Below are 20,454 nucleotides of genomic sequence, written 5' to 3'. Positions count from 1 at the left end.
GTTTAGGGTCACCTTTTCAATACCCGTCCTAGGCCTGATCCACGGAGGAGTAGTGCCTGGAGCCGCTATGATTTATGCAAACTACTCTCGTTTGGTCTCAGCTACAGCAGGTTGAATCATTTCGTCATATTCACTATAAGGGGTGCCCTTGTTGTTAAAGTATTCTAAATTGATCCCCTCATGGAACAAGGGCACAACTTCTCCCCTCATAGTGCAGCCCACTACAGCCTTCTTCTTTTTGCCCATGGCGACAACCAAGCTAGCATAGAATTCTTTGACAATCTGGGGGACAAACTTCCCAGGCTCTTGGGTGAAAACCATCCAGTTTCTCTGGTGCAATTGCTCCATGATTCTGGGAAACGATTCTTTTAATCCTGACAGACTGATGTGCTTCTCAATATTGAAGGAGTGTTTGATGTCATAACGCTCCTTCACCCCTTCAATAGCCCATCGGAGACCCTCTTCTCTTTTTATCTAGGCCTCAAACCTTTGTCGGATCATATCATCGGTGGTGGCTGGAGTGCCCTGGGCTGTGGGAGCTGGCTGAGGTGTGGAGGGTGTGGTAGATGGCCCAACACCCAGAGCAGGCCGCTTCCTTTTCTTCCCAGTAAGGCTGGTTGGGTTCTTTTATGCCAAGTTCTTGCGGCCAGTCCTCCTGTACAATTAACAAACATTAGGTCCTACAATCAAAACAAATGGAAAAATATTTTTGATGTTTTTATGGTTCTAAGAAATGATTAAACTAGCAAAAAAATAATTTCATAGGAAGAATAGCCAAAATGTGATCGCATCTTGAGTTTGCGATGCCGCCACTGACAAGTTACGGTCGCAAAATCCAAGATGCGGCACCGCATCTTGGTTGAAACACACTGACTTTTGGGGAGGGCACTTCCAGAAGCAGCCATAGATGTGATGGATATGCGCCACCGCAAACAAAGTTTGAGGTCGCAAATCCATCTCCGTCCCCAACAATGAGTCCCTCGCCATGTTTTGCGATTTTAAGCATTTTAGGTCAATCCCCCCCATCCCCTAATCACGATAAGCAATACTAACATGAGAAACTACCAACAAGCAATCCCCTACCCCTAATCTAACAATTCCCATGCATAAAAATTCACATCCCACAAAACTGAAATAAATTAATTAAAACAAGTAGGAATAGCATTTCATGCATCACATTAGAGTTATAAGGCATTGTTATAGGCTAGTACCAAGCTTAGATTGCAAGATTTGAAAGAGTTAGTATCAAGAGCCATTAACATACCTTAGTGATCAATAGTAGGTATGGTCAAGTGGGAAATTGATGATTACAAGCCAACAGATGCACCACAACACAAGATGGGGAGGGGATTGCATCCGTTTTGAGAGGTGTATGCTCGAAATTGCAATTAGGGGAGATGAGAGGCCACAGGCGTTTAGTTTGAAAGAAAATGAGGAAGAAAACTTTTTAGGAACCTTTTATACGTTTGGAGTTTGCAGGGAGAATGCGGTCGCATATCAAGTTTGCGACCTCGCATTCCCACCGCAAACTCCACCTACCTGACGTGTCACTGGCGGATTGGGTTGAGCCATGTTGCGGTCGCAAAAACGTTTTGCGGTGCTGCAAATGGCTCGCAAACTTGCTCTTTTTTCCTTGGCCACTGCCATTCTGGGGGGTGAAGTTTGCGGCCACAAACTTTCCTCGCAACATGATTTGCGGTACCGCATCAAGGCCGCAAATTCACCCCTGTCTTTAATTTTCTCAAGTTCTCTTTCAATTCTTTCCACGAGTTCACGTTGCATTTATTTACCCTGCATTCTTGCATTTTACAGAGTTAAGCAAACATTAAACAAAAAACTTGGGTTGCCTCCCAAGAAGCGCCTGAGTTACGTCGCGGCACGACGATTTTACCCCCTTTTTTGTGGTTCATTGTGGTAGGTGACCTCCATTGTCTTTTCTTCATTGGGTAAGCCAAAGTAATGCTTAAACCCTTGCCCGTTCACTTTGATTTTATTTTCACTTGGGCACACAAGTTCAAGTGCTCTATGTGGGAACACTTGGGTGATTTCAAACGGAGCGGACCACTTAGATATCAACTTTCCAGGAAACAACCGAAGTCTTGAATTGAACAATAGCACCTGATCCCGGTACTAAACTCTCTTTGCAAGATCTTTTTATCACGGAAATGCTTCATGCGGGCTTTGTAGATGGAAGATCTCATGTGGGCTCTAAATCAAAATTCATCCACCTCATTTAGTTGATCCATCCTTAGTTGTGAAGCATCTCCCCAATCAAGATTCAACTTTTTCATGCCCAAAGTGCCTTGTGTTCAAATTCCACCAGAAGGTGACAAGCTTTGCCAAATACCAATTGATAGGGAGACAAGCCAGTAGGTGTTTCGTATGTAGTTTGGTATGCCCATAGAGCATCATCCAACTTTCTCGACCAATTAGTCCTATTTGCGTTAAAAATCTTTGAGAGGATGCTCTTGATCTCCCGATTCGACACCTCAACTTGACCACTTATTTGGGGGTGATAAGGGGTGGCCACTTTATGCTTTACTTCATATTTCTCAAGAAATGCTTTGAATAAGCAGTTGCAAAAGTGAGTGCCCCCATCACTAATGATGGCCCTTGGAGTTCCAAACCTTGAGAATATGTGCTTTTTCAAGAATGTGGTGACACTCTTACCTTCATTATTGGGAAGCGCAATGGCCTCCACCCATTTGGACACATAGTCCACCGCTACAAGGATGTATTTGTTGTTGTAGGAACTCACAAACGGCCCCATGAAATCAATGCCCCATACATCAAACAACTTAACCTCAAGAATTGGTATCATAGGCAATTCATACCTTCTAGAAATACCCCCTTGTCGTTGACATTGATCACATGCTTTCACAAAATCATGGGCGTCTTGGTGGATGGTAGGCCAATAGAAACCACTTTGAAGAACCTTGGCCACCGTTCTTGAACTACTATGGTGTCCACCAACCGGAGATAAGTGACATGCTTCAATGATGGACATCATTTCTACTTCGGGTATGCACCTCCTTATGATGTTGTCGGCATAAACCCGGAATAGATATGGCTCATCTCAATAAAACTTCCGGACGTTGTTCAAGAACTTATTCTTTCGGTGGAAGTTCAAATCCTCCGGCATGATGTCACTAGCATTATAGTTTGCAAAGTCGGCATACCATGGAATCATATCATATGACCCCACCATCACTTGCTTATCCGAGAATGATTCATTTATGGCAAAATACATCAAAACACCCCTAAACTATACCCAAAATGTCAATATCACACTTAAACTATCATGTCGTCCCATTACACACCTTATGTATCTAAAACTGATATTTTTTACTCCCTCAGAGCTGATGCGGCACAATATTTAAAAATTAAAAAAAAAAAAGAGGTGCGTTTTAATTATATATTATTTATTTTTCCTTTTTTTATTGTAAAATTCAATTTTTTTAACCCCCACCCCACCCCTCATTTTCCCCACCCACCAAATTCATCTTCATTCTTTCTTCCATCTCCATCTTCCGTCCCTCCTCCATAGCAAAGACATAAACCAAAATTTTAGAACATCTTTTAATTCTCTGAGCACCTCCACCATTATTACTCCATGAAAACCTTTTGGTGGAATTTTAGATAAATTTGTCAAGTCCGGATTGTCTAGAAGAAGAAGATGAAGCAAATGGGTATTTGTGGGTTTCCTTAAATTGGTGATTTGAATGAGAACTAGAAGCAAAATTGGAAGGAGATGGTTTGTTGGAAATTATTGTTGAAGAAGAAGAATGGTGTGGGGCATCGGGGCGGGCGTGACGTGGTCGAAGCTTTGATGGCTAAAATGTTTTTGCTATTGAAGAATTTATTTTAACTCATAGATCCAAAAATCCAATGGAGTTCTTTGAGATTTAGTACTAATCTAGTTTTCAATTGCTTGGGCAAAAGATTTTTTTTTTTTATGGGCACCATTGAAGCAACGTAGCATCACTCGCTCCTTCTCATCTTCTCCGCAAACCGGGTCACTTTATTTCATGTTGCTATTATGCTTATTATTTCATATAAATGAGCTTGTATTTTCCGTCCATTTGTGAGTTTCGTCAAACTATTTCGATGATAGTGGTTTTTTGATTTGTGAAATTGCGGTGATGGTGGTGGTATTAGGTGGTGGTCGACGGTGGTTAGACAAGAACAAAAAGAAAAAAAACCTGTATATAAATAAAAAAAGAAAGATTGTGAAAGAATAAATAAAATATAAATTTATTGTATTTCTAAGATTAGCAATGACGTGTCGCTGAAGTGTCGCGCGCGTGTGGAACACTCCCACACCTGAGACTGGTTCTCAGTTCTGAGGGGGTAAATTATATCACTTTTTTATATATTAGGTGTGTAATAGGTCACTAGTAAAGTTTAAGTGTGATATCGACATTTTGGGTATAGTTTAGGGGTGTTTTGATGTATTTTGCCATTCATTTATTTCAAGACTATCCAATGGATGCCCGCTCTCTTCAAGGCGAGATAAATGGTCCGCCACTTAATTTTCACAACCTTTTCGATCTTTGACTTCAAAGTCAAATTCTTGCAAGAGAAGGACCCAACGTATCAACCTCGGTTTAGCATCTTTCTTTGTCATGAGGTAACGTAGAGCCGCATGGTCGGTGTGAACAATCACATGGGTTCCCAACAAGTAAGCACGAAACTTCTCGAAAGCAAACACAATAGCAAGAAACTCTTGCTCGGTGACCGTGTGGTTCATTTGGGCACCATTTAAAGTCTTGCTTGCATAGTAAATCAGGTGAAAGATCCTATCACGCTTTTGACCAAGAACAGCCCCCATGGAAAATCCGCTTGCATCACACATTAACTCAAAGGGTTGAGACCAATCCGGCGCAATAATGATAGGAGCCGATGTAAGTCTTTCTTTCAAGCCCTCAAATGCCTTCAAGCAAGCATCATCAAATATAAACTTTGACTCCTTCTCCAACAACTTGAATAGAGGGTTGGCTATTTTTTAAAAGTCCTTGATGAATCTTCTATAAAAACCGGCATGCCCAAGGAAGCTACGAATACCCTTTACGGAGATTGGGGGAGGAAGCTTGGCAATAACCTCAATTTTAGTTGATCAACCTCAAGCCCCTTTTCCGAAATTTTGTGCCTCAAGACAATCCCTTCTCTAACCATGAAGTGACACTTCTCCCAATTTAGGACCAAGTTTGTCTCTTCACATCTTTTCAATACTTGGGCAAGATTCTCCAAGCATTCATCAAAGGAGTCCCCCACCACGGAAAAGTCGTCCATGAAGATTTTAATGAACTCCTCAACCATGTCGGAGAAGATAGACATCATGCAACGTTGAAAGGTTGCGGGTGCATTACATAGCCTAAAGGGCATTCTCTTAAAAGCAAAAGTCCCATAAGGACAAGTGAAAGTGGTTTTCTCTTAATCATCGGGGGCAATGGTGATTTGGTTGTACCCAAAATAGCCACCAAGGAAGCAATAATAATCCCTTCCCTCAAACCTATCAAGCATTTGATCCATGAATGGCATTGGGAAGTGGTCCTTTTTCGTCCACTTGTTCAACTTTCGATAATCCATGCAAACCTGTCATCCGGTGACTGTGCGAGTGGGAATTAATTCATTTTTAGCATTTGCAACCACGGTGATTCGACCCTTTTTGGGCACACATTGAACCGGACTAAGCCAAGACCTATCCAATATAGGATACACAACACTGGCATCTAACCACTTGATGATTTCAATCTTCACAACTTTTTGCATAGGAGGGTTCAACCTCCTTTGATGTTCAACACTTGGCTCACATTCTTCATCAAGTTGAACTTTATGAGTACAAATACCGGGCGGAATCCCTTAGATATCCGCAATACGCCAACCAATTGCTGTTTTATATCTTCTCAAGATTACCAACAACCTTTCTCGTTGTTCATCCATCAATCGTGCGGAAATAATCACAGGCAATATGTTGTTGGGACCAAGGGATTCATACCTGAAGTGTGAAGGAAAAGGTTTGAGTTCCAAGGTAGGAGGCTCAATAATGGAAGGCGTTGCGGGAGGAGTAGCACGATTTTCTAAATCAAGATCAAGCTTCTTTGGATTGTAATGGGATGACCCCAACCCAATCAATGCATTAACCGTCTTCTCGAACTCTTCATCATATTCCCCCTCATAGTTCATTATCACTGCCGCCAACATATCACCTGCATACTCATGCTCAACGGCTGTATCCATGGCTTCATCAATCGTATCGGTAACCGACACAACACTCAGATCCGTCGGTTGTTTCATTGATTTGCAAATATGGAAAGTGACTTCTTCATCATTCATTCTAAATTTGAGGTCACCCTTCTCCACATCTACAAAAGCACGCCTCGTGGCCTAGAAAGGTCTCTCCAAGATTATGGGTACCTCAAAATAAACTTCCCACGATCACAAAATAGGCCAGAAAAATGAATCGATCAACCCTCACAAGCACATCATAGAGGATACCAACCGATCTCTTCACGGTTCTATCCGCCATTAGCAATCTCATTGTTGTAGGTCGGGGAGTGCCCAAACCCAATTTGTTGAAAATAGCAAGCGGCATCAAGTTAATGCTTGCTCCAAGATCACATTGTGCTTTGCCAAATTTATACATGCCAATTGTGCACGGGATAGTGAAAGCTCCCGGATCTTCTTTCTTTTGAACCAAGGCCTTTGTCACAATAGAGCTACAATGATGTGTAACTCCCATTGTTTCAAAACTAGCATGCCTCCTCTTGGTCACAAGATCTTTCATGAATTTAGCATAACCGGGCATTTGTTCAAGTGCTTCCACCAAGGGGATGTTAATTGAAAGCCCTTTCAATCTTTAAATTTGAGAAATTTTCCATCATCCACTTTCTTTGCCAACTGTTGAGTAAATGGAGAAGGAGGCTTTAGAATGGGCGGTGAAGCCCTTGGCACCTCCTATATCTTTTCCATGCCTTTAAGCATCATCAATTTCCGGAACATCTTCAACAGCAAGGGGCTTTTCAATACTAGCCCGCTTCTTCTTTGGAATTACTTCTTCTTCAACAACAATGGGTTCTTCATTTTCTCATCGTCAACCAACATATCATCTTTCACCAAAGCCTCTTCCCCAATTGTTTTTCCACTTCTAGTAGTAATTTCATTGCATTTATGATCACCATCATTCCTTGGATTTGCAACTGTATCACTAGGGAGTGTGCCTTTTTGTCTTTGGTTGAGGATAGCCGAGATTTGGCCAAGTTGAGACTCCAATAGTTTAATGGAGGTGGAGTGAGAACTAACAACTTTCCCTATTTATTTCACTTCATCTCGTCTCCTTGCAAAAGGTATCAGTGGATTCCACTTTCTTCAACACTCTTGACAACATATCTTCAATTTTTGAACTAGCGGGATCGCTAGTAGGTGGTTGACTAGAGTTTTGTTAATTTCCCTTTGGAGGGACATACGGATTTGAACTCCGATAATTGTTGTAGTTGTTATTGTAACCCCCATGGTTGTTGTCGTGATTATCTCTCCAACTCGAGTTACCTTGATCCTTGTTTCAACCTTGATTCCCTTGACCTTGCCGCCAAGATCCTTGATTAGGACCTTGGTAGTTTGACTGAAACCCTCCCTTTGATTGTTGATATAGTTCTCCTCCTCATCATACATTTGGAAGCATTGCTCATCCGGAGAACCCCCTTCACAAGAGCCTACCGCATTCACCACCTTACTTCCACCACCCATGACATGTTTTGTAAGAAGGTCCATTTGGGTGACAAGTTTTACCATGGACTTATCTCTCTCTTCCTCCTTCTTAATCATCTCACGAGTGAGCACATTTTTGGAGGAACTTTATCCACCTACTTCCATCTCCCTAGTATGTCATGCCTCATTCATCTCGGTCAGTTTATCCAATAATTCACAAACTGTGGCATAAGAATTATCCATAATAGATCCTTCCGCAATGTTATTCGCTATGAATTTATTAACCGAGTCTAAAGACCTATAAAATATTTGTCGAAGAAAACTATCGGGCAACCCATGCTTGGGACACCTTTTGACCTTCTTTTTAAAACGAATTCAAGTTTCATGGAGAGCCTCATTAGAAAGTTGACGAAAGTTATTGATTTCGTCACGGAGTTACAACATTCGGGATGGAGGGAAGAACTTCTTGAGGAATGTTTCGGTCAATTCCTCCCAAGTAGTGATGGACCTGGACGGAAGATCATCTAACCAAGCCGTGGCTTCCCCCGTTAGGAAGTACGAGAAGAGACATAGCTTGACTGCTTCACTAGAGACGCTCGGATGCACATTGGTATAACACACCCTAAGAAAGTTCCTAAGGTGCCTATTCGGGTCATCTTTGGGTAGACCGCCAAATAGGCCCTTAGTGTTGAGCACGTGTAGCATTGTGGTGGTCACGTGGAAACTCAAATTTTTAATTAGAGGCGGGGGCTGAATTGCGGCTGCATAGCCTGCCCCCGCCGCCTCTTCGACGACCGCCACTGGTGGGTCTTGAATAGGATTACCATTCTCGTCCATATTTCCTGCACAACACATAACAACAAAAGGAAATAAGAAGAGAAAAAAAGACTAAAAGTAAAGTTTTACACAAGTTAGTAAATTTCTAGACCGTATTCCCCGGCAACGGCGCCAAAATTTGATACGCCCAAATTACACCTCTAAAATAGGAGTAAGCTGTCATTGCCAAATATAGAACCCAACAAAGTTGGGGTCGAATCCCACAGAGAATACAATGAAGAAATAAACTTGTTAAGTGTAACGCTCAACTAATAGTCAATATTTCGAGGGACAGGAATGTACAAAGTGTTTGGTTTTAATATGTGTCATGATCATTAGTGAGAGAATGCTTGGTTTTGAATTAACAACTACTAAAGGCACTAAGGTTGTGGTTCCAATGGAAAGTAATGCGCTTGGGTTTCACTGCAACTAATTTCTATGCATACATGTAATAGACCAAGGGTCACTTCACTCTTGCCAAACGTTTTCCAACCAAATTAGCAAAATTCATTCTAAGCTTTTCCAAGCCTTAGAGTGTTTTATATGAGAACACCCATTTAGTCTCAACTAGCTTTCCTATTCCTAGCTCAAGCTATTAGATGAGGGTTATGCTTGGTTTTGAATTAACAACTACTAAAGGCAAATTGGTTGATAATAACGCTTGGGTTTCTTTTCTATGCAACATGTAATTCTACTTTCTTTTCCATTAGCTAAGCTTTTCCATGCCTTAGAGTGGTTATAAGGCACAAGTCTCAATGCTTTCCTATTCCTATCACTATTAGATGAGGGTTATGCCTCAAATTGTTGATATTAACTCTTTTCCTAACTTCTACTTTCTTTTCCAAGCAAGTAATGTTAATAGAAAACACAGTTAATAGAAAACATTTGGCATATAAATGAAGTGTGAATATGAAACCAATCACATAACTAACACATTTGGTCCCATAACCTCAGCTAAATGAGTTAGCTATTCATACCCATTAAATATAAAGTAGTAGCAAAGAGAATATTCATGAGCTTACAATAGCGTTAATGGAGAAGATGACAAAAAGATGGATAATCTTCTTAAAAGCTTCCACAATAAATGATATTCAAAGCTCCCTCAATGCTAAATGACAACTGAAAAGTAAAAAGTGTGGAATATTCAATAATGTGCACAGAGCGCTAGGTACAATTATTTATAGAGGGAGGACAAAAAGTCAAATTTCGGACAAATGTGGCAGTTGCGCTGCAAGTTTGCGGTCTCAACATGTGTTTGCTACCGCAGAACACTCAGCAAGTCCTCACAGCTCTTCCGAAGATGCGGTTGCAACTTGAGTTTGCGGTGCCGCATCTGCGTCGCAACTTCAGGCATGTAGCTTGGCTCACTGAGTGTTTGAGCTTCCAATATGCGACCACAACTCCGAAGTTGCGGTGACGCATCCTCGTCACAACTGGGTGATCTTTTCTTAGCTGACTACCATTTTTCTGTGCAACAGATGCGGCCGCAATTCCACTTTGCGGTGCCGCATAATCGCCTCATCTTTATGTTCTTTTGCTCTTTTTGTTCCATTTTGTCCCTCTTTGGTCCTCGACTCACAAAACCTAAAAAACTCATGAAAACAGATGAAAACAAGAACAAACACTTGAAAAGACTAAAAGACTACTCACAAAGTATACGTAGTGGATGTAAAAAGCCCTAAAATCCACGTCTCATTAGTCATCTACAAATATATATTCCTTTATCTTATTTAGTTGTTGCTGAAAACATTCTGTCAACAACTAATTATTTACGTGGCGGGGTTGACAATTTTCCACAAGTTTTATGGCCCTTCCTAGAGGAAAGGCCTCTGAGTTGAAGAATTTTCCTTATGTTGCCATGATTCCAAAGACGATAAAGAGGTAATTTTATGTGGTTACATTTCTATTCCTGTTGAGAAGGTCAATAGAGTTCTGCTTCTTTTTATTATTAACAAAATCCGATGAAGGCAATGACAAGTGACTCTAACTTATGAGACTTTGTATGACTTGAGTATAAACTTTAGAAAGTATAGCTATAGTAATAGTAATTTGAGCTTGAGCACAACATTTTTTGGTCAGGGGACCAAGGCCATTTTCTACTTTCAAAGCATCAATACTGCTTTTATCTTGTGCTCCTATTGAGTCAACCAACACACTAGATTATATGACTAACTCTTCATTCTTCAAGACACCAAACATCAGTCATATGGACATAACAAAAGGAGGTCCAAGGCTTCTGTCAAGCATTTAAAATCTCATTGATAAATTGGGCGAAGCAAGAAAAAGAAAGGAAGTAGGAATTAGAACTTTTGCAAAAAGTTTTGGCCTGCAGCTGCAACGAATTTGATGCATTTTCCAATTAGGAGATAATGAAAACATAGTTATGGGGAAACAGAAGGAAAAGGAAAATGAAACAAACAAAGGGGAATAAGGGCGTGGGAGGGAAAGGAAAGATCCCATACAATATGGCTGAAAATAGAGTTTAATTAGCAAATAATGATTCATTTAGTTCGTTCCATATATAGTGTTAGTTTATTCCATATATAGTCTCCTTAAATTTATAGAGAATATTAATGTGTTGTTCTAATGGTAGGGAATATTATTTAAGGATAACAAAATTGAGGTATTCTTAAAATGTTATGAGGAGAATAAGGGGCGTGTTGTCTTCTGATTTAAGTGGAAGTTTTGGGTAAGAAACGAAGATGTCAACGGTATTGATTGAAATGGAAAAGAGATGTATAAAGAAAAAGAAAGAAAAAAAAGAGAAAGGTTTCATTTCCTTTTTGGGATTCTATTTTACTACATTTAGGTCATTCTAATATTTTTTTTGTTTAGGAGCATATATATTCAAAATTCATATAAAAGAAAAATATAACGGACTGCACAAAAAAATATTAGTATAGACTGAAATTCCTAAAAATCATCTTCGTAAAACTGTGTACTATGTATTATTATAAGACAGAATTGTAAATGAAAATATTTATATTTGTAATTTTGGATGCATATATGTGAAAAATTATCACTTATCTATCGGATAAATTTACAAAAGAATTTACATTGTTGATATTATTTAGTAAATTCATTGATGCTTAACGCGACCATGCAAACGGCAGATAAAATTACTGTTGTAGCCGAAAATATTTATATTTGTAATTTTGGATGTATATTTGTGAAAAATTATCACTTATATCTCGAATAAATTTACGAAAAAATTTATTATGTTGATAATTATTTCTTAAAATCAATGATGCTTTACACGACCGTGCGAAGCGCGGTTAAATTTACTAGTGAAATATATCTTATGAAACTGTTACTAGGAGTAATATCTTTTCTTTTCTTTTGTGCAGCAAATATGTATTACAATATAGCAATATCTACCAAAATTTCCTGAGTAAGAAAAAGTTATATTGATTTATATATATAAAATAGGTAATAAGAAAGTTTTTAAAATCTAATGACAAACTATAAAGCAAAATAAGTAACAGAAATATTTTTCATGAACTATGATTTGTTAATTTCACTTACATTGTACTTTATATTCGATTGCTTGATACTTTTACATTCTTGCTTCTTTTTTTTTTTTTTTTTCGGCTGTAGTCCAACTTAGAACTGCCAAACGAGTTGGAAAAATAGTAATCCCAATATATATGATTGTGAATTTGTCAAAGTTTGCAGTTGTATTTTATTCTATTTTGATGATGAGGTGTCTAGTTTGTTGATTACTTTTATATCATACATGCTTGAATTGGTTTCATGTGAGCATCAATTTGGACAAAATCTGAATTTCCTTAATGTGCATGTAAAGAGATTAAATTGTGGTTACTAGAAGCATTGACTGATTTATCAATTTGAGTTAAGGGTGAGATTTAGGTCGTTTTGCTTTTTCATAAATTGAAATTATTAAGCTTAAGCAATACATCAAGGAAGTGAAAAGGAATTTAGTCAAGCTATATCAGAGATAGCAAATACTAGACACCGTCCTAAAAAGCAAAAGGATTTAGCAGTATCAAGACTTAACTGAATGAATGGGTATGATTCGAATTTTCTTCTACATTCAATTTAAATAGTATGTAATATTAGAAATTCAAGATAAATCCTCCTTTTTACCACTAGAACATATTAAAAAGGAAGGTCTATTTCAGCAAAAGGATATGAGCTGCTAAGTAACTCTTTAAAGTAATTAAAGAAATTTCAGTATTACGTAGTTGATAAGTTAGTGTTTTATAGTGAAAATATATTTACGCCCAATGTTTACACTAATTCATATTATTTTATTATTTTGTCATGAACTTGGCTGAGGTGTGAATATGTATTAATAAATTATGATTTAGTGATTCATCATTTATATATTAGGTTTGTCAGTACGCGTAAGTATCCTTTGTTCAATTTCATATATTTTTAGTTTTTGGGTATATTACATAGGAAGCAAAATTACAATTAAAATTTTGTTAAAATAATTAGATTTAATGTGCTCAAACAAATATGATAATAATTTATTATTATTAATTTTTTTAATATTGACCGTGCATCGCGCGGTACAAATACTAGTATATATATAAAATAGGATAGGTACAAGCAACGTAGTTAATCCAAGTGGCAAGCTAATAGCAAGCGACTTGACAATTTTAAGACAAAGTTAATTGAAATTGTAATAACGTTTTTGAAATTGAATGAAATAGTAAAAATATAAATTAAATAAAAAGATAAATCTGAAAATTTCAACAATAAAGCTTATCTAAGCTTAAATACATCAAGCTTATTTAAATTTGTTTTGGCTGATAGAATTTTTTGAATTTGGTTTCAAAGATACACATTTTTATAAAAAATAAGTGTTACTATCTTATCTCAACTAATTTAAAAAACATAATATATATAGAGTTAAACTAATTAGTTTGTTATGAACAAGAAAAAGTGATATTAAACAAAAGTAAGTTGGAAAAAAACTGCCGGCGGGACATTCTTATACCCGTATGGCTGTATTTTATTTTTTCTTTGTTAATTTAAAGAATATATATATATATATATATATATATATACATATACATATATATATATATATATATATATATATATATATATATATATATATATATATATATATATAAAGATGGAGATATTAACCACATATATATGATCCTACTCCAGTCTACTACTACTGTTAACTAATTATTTAAGATAAACATAAAGATAGAATCCGTAAATTTCTATTGGGTAAACATTTTGAATTCAAAAATAAATCAAATCAAAACTTTTGAACTGGAAAGGCAAAACTCCAAGCGAGTGCTATATAAAGAGGGGGAGTGAATGGCAAAAAAAATACTCATGGAAAAATTAAATCTTCTTTGCTTAAGAATTTTATATCTGAAGATACGATATAAAATTCTCAATTAGAAATTCTCATAAGAAAGTTTAGAAAAATGAGAAGTTTAGTTTCCTCCATCTGTATTTTGGTCTACGAATGTAAAAGTGGTTCTCATTTTGGTGTTATTTTGAATTGTTAAAATGTCAATTTTTATAGGTTTATTGGTTTATTATGCATTTTCTTTGCTCAAGAAATTGCAGCAATTAGTTGCTTCATTTGCAATTCTATAATGAGTTTTAGACGAGTATAGGTAACTTATCGTGTTTTCGTTATAAATTGTTCGATTCATAGTTTATAAGATCACCAATGCTGACTACTATATCTTCATTTATTGCAGATTCATAAAGCAAAGGATGAAGCTTATGAATTGTGACTTTTGAATCAAGAAATGGTGGTGGTTATTCATATGGTAAATTTACAAAGTTTTTCAGTTTCAATACTTTAACAGGTAATTTACTAATGTTGAATGAGCAGTATTCTGATTAAAGATAGCGTTCACTTTAACTGATTGTCTATTATTATTTTTGCGTGAAAAAAATATATAAGATGAAAGACGCAAATTCTTCACGCAGATAATGATCTTCTTTGATAAAATTTTAGGAATCACACTTGAGTAAAGATTGTATTATACTTCCAAGCTCAGATACATAACTAGTGAGCATTGCAGTAAAAACAAATTGAATTGAGTGTACTTAATTTTCTAAATTGCATTGAATGATAATAAGAATTGGAATTGAGTGTGGTTAATTTAGCTAATCTATAAGAGTTTAAGCTCAAAATAGGACGACCTCAGAATGACCATTTTTTAATTGTTTGTCGATGTTTAACTTCTTTTTCAAATAAGATATCAAATGATAAATATTTATATTCTGGATGTTTGTTGAGCTTGGTCTGGAATAATGGATTATCTATTTTTAAATGGATAAATAATCTTCTACAAAGAATTATTTGCATCATTATTCTTTAAAAAGTTTTTAAAATTTATTACAATTATCTGATTCAAGTATAGTATCGTAAACTAATTTTATTGAAGTATCTGATACAAGTATAGTATCGTAAACTAATTTTATTGAAGTTTAGGCTGACTATCAATCTATTCGGTTGGTATAGAAACAAAATATAACGCTTTCTTACAAATGCATATATTTTGACTGGTGAAATTTAGCACAACGAGATAAACATGTGTATTATCCAATTTTTTGATTTAACACCAACTTAAATAAATATTCGTAGGTTAATGCGGGGAGGAAAAACATTGAGCCTTTCGTGGTTAATTGCTAATTGCATCTAATACAAAAAAATTACTGAGAATATCTGTAGATTTTAGAACAATTAAAATTAAAACTCAAATTTTATGTTGTACAAGTTTGAGAAGAATGTAACTTTTTATTTTATATGATAAAAAAATATAAATGCTTTTGAATATATATTTAGTAACAAGAACAGCTTTTTAGAAGCTAAAAAAATAGTTTTTCTCCATAAACACTAGCAAAAGTGTTGATTAATTAAATACAAATTGCTATTTTCCAAAAAAAAAAAAAAAAAAAAAAAAACAATTCCTGAAAAGTTGGTCAAACCATATATGGAGTATAAGTTATGTACAAATAAAGAACTAAACAACCAACTAAATAAAACATGATTTGAGTGATAAAAAATGAGTGAACATGAAATTCTAGAACATAACACTCAGTAACTCTTTGCTTAATTACTTTCTAAACCGTAATAAAATTAATTACTTAACTAAAATTTTAAATAAATATTTTTGAAACAATGTAAAACTTTTGATAAATTATAGGTCGGTCATCAATAGAATGCAATACATAAGGTTGATCATTGCAAGATTTGAAACTTAGGTTACTTGCGCCAATGTTGTTTTAGGATGTATAGTTTCGGTTCTTGAGAAAGTATCGGCAAATGACATTTAGTTGTTTAGCAGGCTTCTAAATTCGGTTTATTTTAGAAAGTGCATTTAAAAAAAAATACTTTCGGTGTGAAACAATTTGTATTTGACTAATTAATTTGAAAAATATTTTTGAGCATCAATTAGTGTCTAGCCAAGCTTTTAAAAGTACTTTTATAAAGAAGTACTTTTGGGGAAAAACTACTTTTAAAACTTCTGAAAAACAGTTTCCAATAGTCTTGAAAATCACTTATTTTCTCTCAAAAGCTCGGTCAAACATCACATTTATTAAAAATAAGTACTTTTTGAAAAGAAAAAAAAGCACTCTTAACCTCCTAAAATATTAGCGAATTAGTTTTATATCTTTAAAGGCCTATATTTTTTGCTCTGTAATGCTATTTTTAAATTTATTGCTCCCTTCATGGCATTAAAGGTTAATTTGTTGAGTGAATTATTGTTTGACTTCTATTATTTTCTTTCTCCACCATTTTAAAATGAAGTTACATATGTTAATCTACTAAGTAGTAATTGACAAAGGCTGCTTAATCACTCAACATATGTTTCAAGATAAGATAACCATCACATCACTTGAGAATTGAGATTTTTGAGAAGACTTTTGGGAGATCATGCAAATTGGATGGGGGAATAGATTATATTATTTATTCATAAAATGGTAAAAATAAATGGGGGAATGATTTATTGCTCATACTTCACTCAAAATGTCTTCATTAGTACTTTTAACAAGGTACTTATGAGAGCATAGCATTATTAGTATTTGAAATAAAAAATATTTTAAATTATATTATAATGAAAAAGTTATATTGTGAATAGGACCGTATAACGAACGACTTAATAAATAGAACCAAAATTAAAAATATCAGATATAAATATATTTAAGTACAACATTAAGCAATTGAGAATATAAATTAATTTCTAATGTGGATAACTCTAAAACATAGCATTCATAAATTCTTTTGCTTTCAAAATCACATTTAGAGTGAGTTACTTAACCATAGTTGTGTCAAATAAACCTTTTCTTTTGTAATGATATGATCTTTTCTATGTCATGGACCAATAATTAATCAGGATTGCATGATGAACAAGATTATAGCAAGATTTGAATTTTTGATAAATTAATATAGTCAAATGTGTTCAAATAGGTAAAATTATAATTTAATTTTCACAAATTTAATTAAACATGTCAATGATCTATAATAATTTTTTAATTATGTCAAACAAATAAAATAATAATTTTCTATCATTAGTTTCATTTGATACCTGCCGTCGCATCGCGCGGGTACAAATACTAGTGTCTAAAAACGTAAAAAACGTTTCAATTATCGTAGAGTCCAAATCTTTTATAAATTAGACTATTTCCAATTGACGTCTACCGCTGGGGGTGTGAAATATTAATGTTAATTGTTTGGAAGAATAAATAACATAGATATTTAGAAGATAATCTAGAAGGTTATATTGGAATATCTTAGATATTTAGTTTACTTAAGAAAAATCTAGATGCTCTAGAATCTTAGATATTTATAGAAGAGGATAGAATTGTCTAGATCTTTTTAAATAGGATCATGTCTAGAATCATCCCTACACAACTATAAATAGGGGTGACCTTAGTCATTTGTAACCAAGCCAAGTTAACCCAACACAATCCACTTCAAGCCAATTCAAGTAAACTTTTCCTTTCCATAGCTTCCTCTTCTTTAGTTGAATCTTCCGATCTTAGTTAACGATCTTGGGCTAGCAGAAGGTCTCTCCGATTTACTTTTCTTCTGCTATATTTCTCTACATGGTATCAGAGCCATAGCCGTAGTTGGCTTCTGGATTTTATTTCAAGATCGAGTTAGAGGTAAATTCAACTGGTTTCTCTAAATGGATTTAAGCGGCCGTGTTAATGGACTGGGGATGGAGTTGTTGCATCAGTCCAATTACAAGGTATGGAAAACATGTATGGAGTCATACCTTGTGGGAGAGGATTTGTGGGATGTTGTTAATGATAGTTACACAAGTCCTCCTATTGACGGACCCGAAAATAGCGACGCATGCAAGAAGTGGAAGCAGATTAATGCAAAGGCGGAATTCATCCTAAAGAGGTCCATTTCTCACAACTTGTTTGATCATATTATTAGGTGCAAATCAGCTCATGAGATATGGAGGACCCTCGATCGGCTGTTCAATAAGAAGGATGAAGCGCGGCTACAGATCTTGGAGAATGAATTGGCTAACACCATTCAAGGTAATCTTTCTATTGCCGAATATTTTTTGAAGATTAAGAACTTATGTTCAGAGATCTCATTATTAAATCCGGATGAGGCTATCTCTGAAGCACGAATGAGAAGAACTATCATTCGTGGTTTGAAGAAAGAATATATTCCTTTTGTTACATCATTTCAAGGATGGGCTCAACAACCATCTTTGGAGGAGTTTGAGAATCTTTTATCATCACAGGAGCTACTAGCCAAACAGATGGCCAGGGTGTCTATCAAAGAATGGGATGGAAATGCTCTTGTTGCTAACAAGAGGAATTTTAAAGAAATACAAGAGCGAAGTGGCTCAAGAGATATGACACATTCTCAATTCCATAAGGGTTCAAGCTCGTCAAGACAGAAGGAGGATTCTTCTAATCATTATGGTAAGAAGTCTATTAAATGTTACCGATGTGGTGAAGTAGGACACATAAAAAGATTTTGCCGAGCCAAAGAAAGCAACATGGCACAAACCGAGAAAGCTCCTGAAGAAGAAGAAGACTGGGGAAGGTGCTTTGTAGCTAAGACTCCAGCAGTAGACGCCTTGGCTTCCCTTAATTTCGAAAAAGACCGGATCGTGGATTCAGGAGATAATACAGCCCATCAAGTGGAGAAAGAACGCATTGGTGTCATCAACAAAAAGCAAGAAGATTCTGAAGACATTCAGATTAGTGACGTGGCAGCTGCCACCGAGGAAATCAACGAAGCAGATCCTGAAATTGGTAACAAAAATCTGGACGTGGAGGATGTTGAAGTAGATCCTGAGCATGAAGTTTCTGAAACTATATATGACAATGATGACCATTCTAGAGAAAGCATTGAGGGAGTTGTAGTGGAAGTTGAAGTCTCTAGTCAATCTTCTGCCATATCAGAGTCAATCACTAGCTCAGATGAAATACTGGAAGCAGATGGAGAAGCTGACGGTCAAATAAATGAAGAGGTTGACCTTGAAGGCTCAATTTCATATGGAGAGAAAGATAATATGGTTCTCGGATCCTCTGAAGCTGACAAACAGTTCATTGAGGAGCTGAAAAAGGAATCTGGTGGTGGATGCTACGATAGTGCTGAGTCTTCACAGGAAATTAATGGTCAGATCATCACCGACTCAGGTGTTTCTCCGGATAACACAATTGTCAAGGAGCTAAGAAAAAGGGGGAGTCTAGAAACTCAAGAATGTAAAACTCGGCATGGAGATGATTCACGTGGTTCACAAAGGCCAAAAAGAAATATTGTTAAGCTAGCTCGCTACAAAGATGAAAAGTTTGCCGGTACGTATTCATGCTTCTTTGCAGGCCCAATTATCAGCGGAAAACCATCATCATTTAAAGAAGGAAGAAGTGTCGGGAAAACATTGCTGAGATCTTCACCAAGGCACGTCCAAAAGCTTCGTCTGAGTTCTTCTGCGACAAGTTCAGGATAGCTTCCAAAAAATTACTTTAAGGGGGAGTGTGAAATATTAAAGTTAATTGTTTGGAAGAATAAATAACATAGATATTTAGAAGATAATCTAGAAGGTTATATTGGAATATCTTAGATATTTAGTTTACTTAAGAAAAATCTAGATGCTCTAGAATCTTAGATATTTGTAGAAGAGGATAGAATTGTCTAGATCGTTTTAAATAGGATCATGTCTAGAATCATCCCTACACAACTATAAATAGGGGTGACCTTAGTCATTTGTAACCAAGCCAAGTTAACCCAACACAATCCACTTCAAGCCAATTCAAGTAAACTTTTCCTTTCCATAGCTTCCTCTTCTTTAGTTGAATCTTCCGATCTTAGTTAACGATCTTGGGCTAGCAGAAGGTCTCTCCGATTTACTTTTCTTCTGCTATATTTCTCTACAGGGGGTTGGTTATTCGAAAAAGGAGACTCTGAGATCAGGTGTTCCCAATTTGTTGCACTTTAGGATATAATTCCTTTTTGGTCAAGAAGTCTGATTATCAAGAAAGCTGTTTCCATGGTGTCCATTAAATGGAGAACTAGAAAAGCGTGTAAAGGTTATCAAAAGACGGATAATAAAATGTGAAATATTGATCGAATTAAAAAACTTTCAAAATGTTGACGATCTTTATACTATTTACTAGTGAATCTTTCCGCGTTTCGCGCGATTAAGAAAGTAGAAACATAATTTTTAATTCATTAATTTTATTAGAATTAAATTAAAAATGTGAATTCACTCGAATAATAGTAAATCATATGATCAGAGAAATAATTAATCTTATACTGCTACATATTATAAATCACTCAAAATCAACGTTCTTATTATCTTGAATTGCTATTTTTGTACAATGTTTTTTGACATCCAAACTATATATATTTTCTATTGACAATACTTATTATTTCTTTTATTTCCTTTATATTCTCCGATGACGACCGTATGACTCACACTTTTATTAAACCTTCTAAATTTG

At 35.8% G+C, this 20,454-nt stretch overlaps 1 protein-coding gene and 1 pseudogene across 1 annotated transcript in view; one reads left to right on the top strand and one right to left on the bottom strand.

Annotated features, from left to right (window-relative positions):
- The window catches only part of LOC132050152 (uncharacterized), a 90,043-nt gene extending 70,408 nt beyond the window's left edge, over window positions 1–19,635 (top strand). The window contains exon 2 of the mRNA XM_059441232.1: window positions 17,457–19,635. Coding sequence (XP_059297215.1) covers window positions 17,667–19,460 — 1,794 coding nt within the window. The 5' untranslated portion in view covers window positions 17,457–17,666 and the 3' untranslated portion in view covers window positions 19,461–19,635. The remainder of the gene's footprint in view (window positions 1–17,456) is intronic.
- On the bottom strand, window positions 1,707–7,824 carry LOC132048823 (uncharacterized; annotated as a pseudogene).
- Window positions 19,636–20,454: the final 819 nt, after the last annotated feature.

The sequence above is a fragment of the Lycium ferocissimum genome, chromosome 3 (assembly GCF_029784015.1).
Source record: "Lycium ferocissimum isolate CSIRO_LF1 chromosome 3, AGI_CSIRO_Lferr_CH_V1, whole genome shotgun sequence".
NCBI lineage: Eukaryota > Viridiplantae > Streptophyta > Magnoliopsida > Solanales > Solanaceae > Lycium > Lycium ferocissimum.
The sequence above is the reverse complement of the archived record's forward strand: the minus strand, read 5'-3'. Positions and strand labels throughout refer to the sequence as shown.